At 52.9% G+C, this 9,649-nt stretch overlaps 1 protein-coding gene across 3 annotated transcripts in view; it reads right to left on the bottom strand.

Annotated features, from left to right (window-relative positions):
• The window catches only part of pum (pumilio), a 110,297-nt gene that overhangs the window by 10,860 nt on the left and 89,788 nt on the right, over positions 1-9,649 (bottom strand). For 2 of the 3 annotated variants that reach the window (XM_031980045.2, XM_076372714.1), the window contains 8 exons: positions 5,568-5,954; positions 4,696-4,936; positions 2,897-3,061; positions 2,139-2,258; positions 1,754-2,048; positions 1,292-1,532; positions 609-999; positions 41-209 (listed from right to left, as the gene is read on the bottom strand). In XM_031980045.2, coding sequence (XP_031835905.1) covers positions 41-209; positions 609-999; positions 1,292-1,532; positions 1,754-2,048; positions 2,139-2,258; positions 2,897-3,061; positions 4,696-4,936; positions 5,568-5,954 — 2,009 coding nt within the window. The remainder of the gene's footprint in view (positions 1-40; positions 210-608; positions 1,000-1,291; positions 1,533-1,753; positions 2,049-2,138; positions 2,259-2,896; positions 3,062-4,695; positions 4,937-5,567; positions 5,955-9,649) is intronic. The other variant, XM_031980046.2, reaches the window with a different exon arrangement.

Raw genomic sequence — 9,649 nt, 5'->3', positions numbered from 1 at the left:
CAACCTGAATAACTGTTTATTTATAAGAATCACAACTTACTTGTCATTGAAGCCGCATACTTCTTCGATCAGCACGGCGCGCTCTTGTCTCGTGGCGTGGGTCACGCACTTTTCAACGACGTTGCTGGCGAATTTGTGTTGAGAGAGAGTAAGTACTTTACCCCTTACGCTGCTGATCAGCTGTGCTTTGTCTTCCGGTTTTCCATGTTCTTTAAAAGCGCATCGGTTAAAGTCAAGTTACCTCCTGCCACCGGCTAGACAACGTTAACACTGGAACTACCGAGCAGTCCGATCGATTCACACGAGGATTAAAGTAAGACGTGTTGCTCGTTCGACCGATAATCACAAACTGCCTTCGAATGATCTTATCCCGAGGTAGTGGGGGAAACGATACAAGATAATAATTAAAAACGGTGTATGCAGGTAGGCATTATCCCCTATTATCCCGTGGTTCGGTGACAGGTATCGAGTTAAATCTATTTAATTCTGCCTGGAGAAGCCAGCTTATCGCGAGATCGTATTATCTCGGAATTGTTTAATTCCGAGTTGTTCGGGCGTTCCAGTGTCAAGTCGAAGGGCAACGAGTCGACGATGATAATGCTACTCACCGAGTACGTGCTGGATAACGTAATTACCATACTGATCTTGAATGAGCTGATCAGTAGCAGCGTGCAGCTCTTGCAGGATGCCCTGAGTCTGTTCAGGGGTGCAATGCTCGAGAATACGTTGGATCACTCTGCACCCGTAGGGGTGGGTGCTCAGGGAATAGACCTGGCCGGCGAACGCGCCGATCACGAACTGCAGAGCCCGCGGCTCGACGCACTCGATGCACTTCTGCACCACGTGGTTCCCGTTTTGATCTTTCACGCACTTCAGAACGTGGCCGTCCAGCTCTCGGACGATCTCCTGCTGCTGTTCTGGCCCGATCGATTCGAGAGCCTTCTGAATCACCCTACAGCCGTACATCTGCAGTGCCAAGGGCAGTACGTGTCCTCGAACCTATCGCAACACGGCCGTCAATGTAACGAAACTCCGACGATCGAACGGCGCGCCTCTGACTCGCCGCATCAGTATCGAAATATCCTCGATCACTGCGTCGAATCAGTTGACACGCAAAAGATAATCATCATTTCAACAGATCGACGCACCGGCGCTAGCTTGTCCCATAGCGTCGAAGTTGATTCGATTGTTCGAACAAACCTCGGCTATACTCGATAACCAATCGTCCGGTGCGGCGGTCAGACTGTTAAATGAACATTCGAGACGTAAACAAATGCCGTAAGGCAATTACCTTTTGAGCGAGGGTGGACTTCTGTTCCGGCGTGCCGAACTCGAAGAACTTCTGAATAACGTAATTCCCGAATACGTCGGTCATTAGTGAGTAAGCGGAGGTAAGAATTTCTTGGAACACAAGCTGCTTCTCACTGGCCGAGGCGCGCTCCAATTTCTGCTGAATGAAACGGGAACCGTGCTGGTCTTGACTGAACTCGACTATGTGATTGGCCAGATCGCGTAGCTGGAGACTCGGGAACCTGAAGCGGAAGAAAACCTCGATAACGTGTCCCATTGTACCACGCTTCCTCCGCGTTTCATTTCGTTCGTTCTCGTTCATTTAGCTAAACTACAGCTACTCGCTGCAACTTACTTAGCTAAACAGCTGTTCCCTTAGCTATCTAAGCCGCAGCTCCTTTCAACTTACAGATAGTTAGCCAACTTTTCGCCTCCGCGCACAATAAAATCGAAAAGAACGCACCGGTTATTCCTGAAGTCCTCGAGGAGGCGTGATCGTCCGCCGGCATTTTTGTCCCCGATGCTGGTGGTGCCGCCGCGGCCGGGTTTGCCCACCAAGTTGGGGAAAAGGGAACTGCTCGAGCCGAAAACTCCATTAGCCGTTAAAGCCGGAACCGCGCTCGCACGGAACTTCGCCTCCGCTCCGGGTGCGGCGGACACCCGGCTGGCTCCGCCGACCAGTCCGCCCAAAGATCCTCCCAAAGTTGGCGGCGGTGTTAAGGATAATCCTAACGGGCTCGGCGATGCCGTTACCGTGCCTATAAACAGGATCAACTGTTAGCGGCCGCCGGCCAGAAATGAAATTCCGGATCGCGGTCCGCCTCCGGTTTTACGAGGACGACGATTACCGAGTGCGCCGTAACTCTGGGGCCACTTCGCGCGGCTGTACTCCAAGCTGGGGCTGAACGCCGACGTGTTCCTGTCGAACGAGTCTCTTCGCGCGGTGGACGAAGCGCCGAGGCCCAGACCTGCGAACAAAATCACGTGCTCCTGAAGAGGGATCTCGCTGGACGCCGCGGTCTCCGGTCTGATTCTATTACCCCCGGCAAAAGGTATTCGGTAAGCTGTTCGGAGTTATTCACAAAGACAGCTTCGACAGCGAAGAGGATGCGACGGAAGTCATAGAATATATTAATACAACAGGCACGTTTGCTTCTTTATGGACTGAATATCGATTCAACGAACAGGTCGTCGAAGTCTCCAAACATTCAGGCCATCCTCGGCGACCCCTGCTACATTCTTTACACGGGAATCGCTACGCTACTCTCGACAAACAAAGACACTCTAATGTACACATAGTTTATACACTGATCTCCGGTTTGCAACGTGAAAACGATTCCTCGATGCGATCTGGATCGCGTTCTGCCAGGGGGCTTGGGGGAGCGGTGCGAAAGGGGGGCTTCGCTGGTACGGTGCACGTGCTTCTCGAAAGAGGACAAAAACGGACGTGTCTCGCAGGAGAGAGGCATGCAAACATATGGCTCGGGTTATGTACAGAACAGAGAACACGGAGCGAGACGCACACCGCCGGACGCCTGAAAACAGCGGAGCCTACGGCCGCATCCCGAAAGATCGGTCGCCGGCTAGGATGGAATCTCTTCTGTACCTGTGCTCTGCAGCTGAGCAGGCGAGCCCAGTGCCCCCAGAGGGGAGCCGCCGTATCCGAGGGCCGCCAAACCGGCGGCTAGTCCTGATCCTTGCTGTTGCGCCTGTTGTACGGCGACCGCTTGGGCTTGTGCAACCACCGCTGCTGCGCTGCACGCCGCCAGACCTGCACCGAAAGCCCGCAACCCACACACGCTCTTAGTTATCAATTAATCTGCCGTACCTTACCAACCTTACACCGTCTATTAAGCCTAGGGTCGATAATGCCGCTTCCAAAACGCATACACACAACGCGCGCTTCCGATATTGACATCGATACGCGTATATATGTGTTTATATACAGTGGCGCTCGAAAGTTCTCGGCCGAATCGGTTTTCGAACGGAGTTCCTGTACCGTCGACGTGTCGCGATTAACCCTTTGGCCTGTGATTTCTTTACTCCGATACGGTCACTTTGTCGTTAATAATTTATTTGAGAAATAGAGAAATTGTAGGCATATTACGCTTATATTACGTTTTAAGTATAATAGTTGATTAGAGGAATATTTACTTTGCAGTATTGCTTTCTGTTTTAACACTCTGGCCGAGAACCTTTGAACATGCTGAATTCTTTATTTCTGAAACAGTGTGTAAATAGATGGTGTCGACTTTTTTACAGTATCTTGTCATGCGATATCCTTAATTTGTCAATAAGAAGAAATTCTTAGAGCCTTTATCGTGTAAGATCCATAAACGATCTGGTCGGGAACTTCTGAACGCCACTTGTATATAAGCATATAACTCTGTACGTTCTCCGTCTCTCATTCCCTCTCGTTTCTTTCCCCTCCCTCGTTTGTCTTTCTTTTTAGTCACGAGGTTAATTACACGACGTGTATACACGTATGTACAGCCAACAGAAACAGAAAAAGGACGACGCTACTGCGACGTTAATCGCGTGTCTTCCTCGGATCTTCTCGATACGTCCTCGATATCACGATGCGCCATGCATGTATGTACATAATATGTATACGGGGGCCGACAGACAGACGGACGGACGGACGGGGGCGCGGAGCGAAACGACCGAGCCACTGCCAACGGTATCGACGCGAAACACTTAAACTTCGATTAACCTGTTAACCGGAGGGAGACGAGTTCTCCGCTCGTTCGAGGCCTGCTCGTCTCGTTTTTCAATGACTTCGCGCGTTCGCGAGCCGCTCGACGGATTGTTCTTGCGTTTCAGTGAACCCATTAGCTGTTATCGTAAATTACATTGTGCCCGCCGCGAGGAGCACTCCGGAGGATTGATTTCGTTTGTGTTAGCTACGTGTACGATCCGCGCGAATCTTTTCCTGGATGCACCTGCGAAGTCGACGAACTTTAAGCATCAACGTGTTTTCCTCCGATCCCTCTAGCTTCTTTCGTTTCCATGTAATTTAGTCACGGAAGACAAAGATTCCTCGCTACCGTTCCATGCTTCGCGGTAGTTTCGAAAAGGCAGCTCGCGAGAAATGCAGGCGATAAACGTACGCGAATAAAGAACGTCGATAATTATTCCCGAGGGTACCCGCCAACCACGCGATACAATTTCGGCCGAAAACCGACCGGTTAATAGGTCACCGGCGAACACGTTCCGCGCGGATATTCTCAGAGGTCCGCTCGGCCAGTTTCACGCGGCCGCCCTCGACGAACTAGCGAACTTACTAGTGAAGGGGGGATGGGGAGGAAGTATCGTTAGGAGAACAACACGTATCTACAACGCCGAGGGAACGAATCCGTTCCGTTCGAGGTGGGATCTCGAGGAGGAATCGCACGGAGATCTTACCCAAACATTCTCCTGGCGTGGCGTTGCTGTGGGACGTGGGGGTCGGCTGGGAGTATAGACTCGGCGGTGGTGGTGCCGGTGGTCCCGGCGGTGGTTGCGACGGAGCTCTGTTCACCAGAACCGGCGCCGGGCTGACCAATCTCATGGGGGTAGCGGCGGAGCTCAAACCGCGCACACCGCCCATCACGATGGACCCATTTTGATCGTAATACGCCGGTATCACCTGGTATTGACCCTGAACCTGTGAACATCGCGAACAATACACTGGTTAATATACATCTTCAAAATTAGAAGTGTGCGACTGCTGTTCTCGCAAAGTTATCGCCTTTCGATCGGCCGGTCGTATTGGTTCGACAGAAGTTGACAGAGATTCGTAACGAAGATTCGATTCACGTATGATTCCAAGTTCTCGATATAGAAACGATTCGAAGCGCACTGTTCTCGAGTACCAAGTCAAGAGGAAGAGGCTCGCGGGCCACCAGTTAGACACCCTGTCACGACTTCTTTCCCGAACATAAAACTCCCAGCGAAGCGATCGAAGCGCCGCGCGCCTGAGACCGTGATCCGAGCCAAACGCAACGGTCCGAATTCCTAACTATTTTCACCGAAACGCGAAGACATTAATGGCCCGTTAAATTGCTCGCAGTTTATATTTAATCGCCGCCGAAGACCTTCGCGAAACAGAGAGGGAGCGAAAGAAGAAACTAGGAGCGCCGGGGCAGACGAAGAGGAGAAGCGAGCCTCAGCGATCGGGAACTGTATCGGCGAGACTCGAACAGCGGCGGCGACAATGGGATTTATTTCTAAACACGTGGCGCGGCCCGAGCGTGTAGTTTCGGTTCGTTCGGGAAACGGACTAATTAGCCGCTTACAGTCTGCGCCAAATTATTCGCGGTGTCTTGGGCGGCAGCTGCCGCGGCTGCGGCCGACGATGGTGTCAGCGGTCTTCTGGGCGGAGGCGGCGCGGCCGCCTGCGGTGGTGCTTGCGGCAGCAATCCGGCGGGGTAAACCCAAGGTGCGACTCCATAATACTGTGGCACGACCGGGGGCGGCGCTCCGGCTATCAATGCGCCGACATACGGTTCCTGGCCGCTGATCACTGTATAAGGTGCCGTGGGGAAGTTCTGTTGTTGCTGTTGTTGTTGCTGCTGCTGGGCCTGCGACGCGGCCAAGTACTGCTGCTGCTGTTGCTGCTGCTGCTGCTGCAGCAACTGTAACTGCTGAGGCGTGGCACCTTGCTGCTGGCTTCGGAACAGTTGCTGAAACAGGGAGAGAGGCCACGTTACTCGACGGTTCGACAGTTTTCGAGTCGCCTATTTCGCCGAGGGAAACTGTGTCAATCTTGGACCCTCGCGCGAACTATACGCAAATGTCGTTTATTCCGCGCGCTTCTCGTTTTACTTCTTTCGAGCATTGTACTTTGAGTAACTCGGGAAAACCTCTGGTCTCGAGTTTCACCTTTGGTCAGGCTCGCGTGACCGCGTTTTCGGGAATTCCCGAGGATCGCCGGTCGGCTCTATTCCCGCGAAACGCAAAATCGGAGCGGAGAGCGTGCGAGCGCGTCGCGGTGACGAAAAATCGATCTCGTTCACCGGGATTCCAACGCCGCGGCGTTATCAAGCGAATCTGCGCCGGTCTACAGGGACCGAACCGGCGAACAGCTGGTAGTCACACGATATCGCATGCAAATTTTCGGCTAGAGAAACACGCCGCGCGAGGCGGGGGCGCGCGCCGTGAGAGGGTGGATTCGAGCGAGCCATTACGAACCACGTCAGGCTCGTCCCCGCCGTCTTAATTTATTCGACAATGCTCTCGAGCGTTTACCGAGGAACTCTGGGCAGAACTCCAATCGCTCGGACAGAGATTAAGGCGCCTAAGGAGCTGACGACGCCGCGCGGAGTCGTTGATCGTTCGAATTCGACGCCCGATTACGACGTTCTCCGGTTCAACCGGCGAAAGAGTGGGACACGCGGGGACGAATAGAAGGGGAATCGACGGGGTCCAGGCTCAATACTTTCGCTGCTATTCCATCTGCGACTATCGATGTTTCGCAGCTAGTCTTAAAAGGCTAGAAAAAGCCAGCGACGTTTCGTTGAGAAACGATGAACGTTTACCACGAAGGAACCTTCAAAGAGTTGCAGGAATCCGTGTCTCATAATTAGTATACAGATTTCAAACGATCAAAAGATGCAACGTTACATCTCTATTAATGAAACTCAAACGATTAACAAAACTCTACTTCTCTTCCCGCTTTCGTTCCCCGCGCTTGCATTATTCCACTTCCATTCCCTATATTCAGAGCTCATCTCACTGTCGCTATCAATCGGGGTCGACATTCTACGTAAGGTAATTACAACAGAACGCAACTCCCACTCGAGTCTCCACCGAGATTCCGCTGCGGACGACACGGTCCTATCGGGAGGGTTGAAAAGTTTCGGATCAAGGTCGCGGAAGAGTGGAAGAAGCGTCGAGAGGCGAGCGAAACGGAGAGAAGAGCGCGCGCCCAGCGAACGTCCGAGTTAAGGTAGTTGCGGTAAAAGCAGCGTTAAAGCCGACGACTAAGGCCTGGGTTGGCTGGCTTGGGTCGACGACCCCCTGCGGACGTTCACCGACAAGCGTTCGCCTCTATGTTACCGGTACTCGGGCTCCGGACTCTAATTGACCGACAAACGCCGGCTACGGTTTGACCGTGGACGGGACCGCCGGCCACGCTCGAAACGAGGAATCGCGTTTGGTCCCTCTCCTCTCCTCTCCTCTCCTCTCCTCTCCCCCGCCGGTTGTCCTTGTCACCGCCGCTTCCTTTCGGATCTAACGATGCCCGACCTTGGTCGGCTAGACAGCGCGGAGGACGACGATCGATAGAAAAATCCAGCGACGGAATCACGGACGAAATTCCGCCGGTGAAAACGAAGTTGATCGAACAACAGCTGTTCCCTGCGACGATCGATCCCGGCCGATGCGAGATACCGTCACGTGATGCGCACCGTTGTAATGGCTGGAGATATTGCGAGACTTTCTACGTATCGCCGAATGCTGCCGACAACGAGGGCTATTGTCGCGTGAGCCGGGGCTGGATGTTTGTGGAGATTTCCGGTGGAACTGATAATGCAGCTTTGATATTGTGGGAGCAGATATCCAGTTTGGAAATGGAAGGTTCGATGGTTCTCTGGCACGTGTTATGATTTTATAGCTTGCGTGAGTTTTTTAAGATTTCAATCTGCAACGAGGGGAAATTTGGAATTGGTGATTCTCAGTCTGTTCTACTGTTAATTTATTGAATTGCCAATGTTCTAGTTCCGATGGAGAGTTTCAATTGCTAAGCCTACGACGAACGAAAGAAGCTTGACAGGATTATCGTTTCGGAGGAACGAGTGGGCTCCGGTCCCACCGGCGACAATTTCGCTGGCCCGCTTGGTAACAACGTTAACCGTCGCGTTTGCCCAACGATCCGCCGCGCGCAGCCAACGGCCGCGCAAGATTGCAGGGCAAATTACGGCGGCGTCACGAATGAATCAGCTTACGCGTCTTCGGTTTAATTTGCCCCGGCCTCTGAAGAATACGTTCGCGTTTAATTAGGCAATTACGCGTTACCGATTACGAAAGGGACCGCCCCGCCGGCTCCGCTCCGCCCGCGCGCGGCGTCATTACACGCCGGGGACCGTAAAGATCGTCTTGGACCTTTAACCGGGATAACGATCTTGGCAAATAAATAGGCATTGTTCGAATAGCTCTGGCTCGTTCCTCGCCGCGAGAGAGCGTAGAAACTCGGGACCATTCACGACACGGTCTGGCCCTCCGGAGTCAGCGATGCGTTTCGGGTATTAACCTCTTCCGGAAGCGGCTCGAGCTTCAGCCAAGGCCACGGTTACGTTCGATGATTATTCCACGCGCGGGCCTTCGGGACGGCTCTCTTTTCCCAACCACCAGTGGCCATCGCTCTTTGTACCGTTCAAGGTCTGCTGAACTCGGAAAACTGTTCCCCTCGATCCGCCCGCCTCTTTTCCCGATCCTCCTGTTTCTTTCAGGTTTTTCGACTGAATTCCGCGAGAAGACAATGCATCGGGTATCTGAAAGGGTCCCCCCATCGATTTAAAGAGCACGCCCGAACTTCGGGAAAACCGCGCGCTGCATTAACGCCGGAACTGCTAAGCACTCGAGAGCTGACTCTTCGGTGTTTCTTCGCGGGAACTATAAGCGTTCGCTAAGCTTTCAACCGACTCGCATTGAAGTTTCGGTATTACTAAATCAACTTTAATCATTTCTCCGAGAGGCGCGTCGACATGCATTATTCTTCGTTTCATCCAGAATTAAGCGTTATCCCCGTTATCGATTCCTCCGATTGCTCCGAACGGAACGCGGACGTGGACGAACGTAGAGTCGTCCGTTGTTTCCGAGGAATTATCGGCGACAAAGTCATTTCAGCCAGCGCAATCGCGAAAGAAGCAGGGCGAGGGGTTAATCAATTACATGGTTTCCATCGTTATTTTCCACTCGATCGAGCAGCTCGACGTTTCCGCGAACGGCGTGATTTCCTTCGGCCCGGAGGCCCTAAAAATCGCCGAGCGGAATCGGCGAGAACTTTCGCGCATACCCGATGCACCGGGACAAAGAGGTATTAAAGGTAATTCGGATGCATCGTTGCGACAGCTGGGACAGCCCTATCCATCCACGTAGACGGGAAGAGTACTTCCAGACGCGTTCTCCGTAACCGTGTATCGGTTACGAGGAAATTTAAAAATCAACCGCTCGGAGAGACAGACGGAGGTGGAGCAGGAGGAGGAGGAGGTAGATGGGGATTCAGTTTCAATCAACTTCGACCCACTTCGATTGTAACCAGCCGGAATCGTTAAGTGTTCGTTTAACCGGCTCTCTGTCGCGGGACGGTGTTCGAGGAATGGCCGCCGATCGAGACCTCGGTCCCTCGGGAAACTGTAGACTCGCTCAGCGATAGGTG

This window comes from Nomia melanderi, chromosome 12, assembly GCF_051020985.1.
Source record: "Nomia melanderi isolate GNS246 chromosome 12, iyNomMela1, whole genome shotgun sequence".
Classification (NCBI taxonomy): domain Eukaryota; kingdom Metazoa; phylum Arthropoda; class Insecta; order Hymenoptera; family Halictidae; genus Nomia; species Nomia melanderi.
Note: the sequence above shows the minus strand (reverse complement) of the source record. Positions and strands in the feature narration are given on the sequence as shown.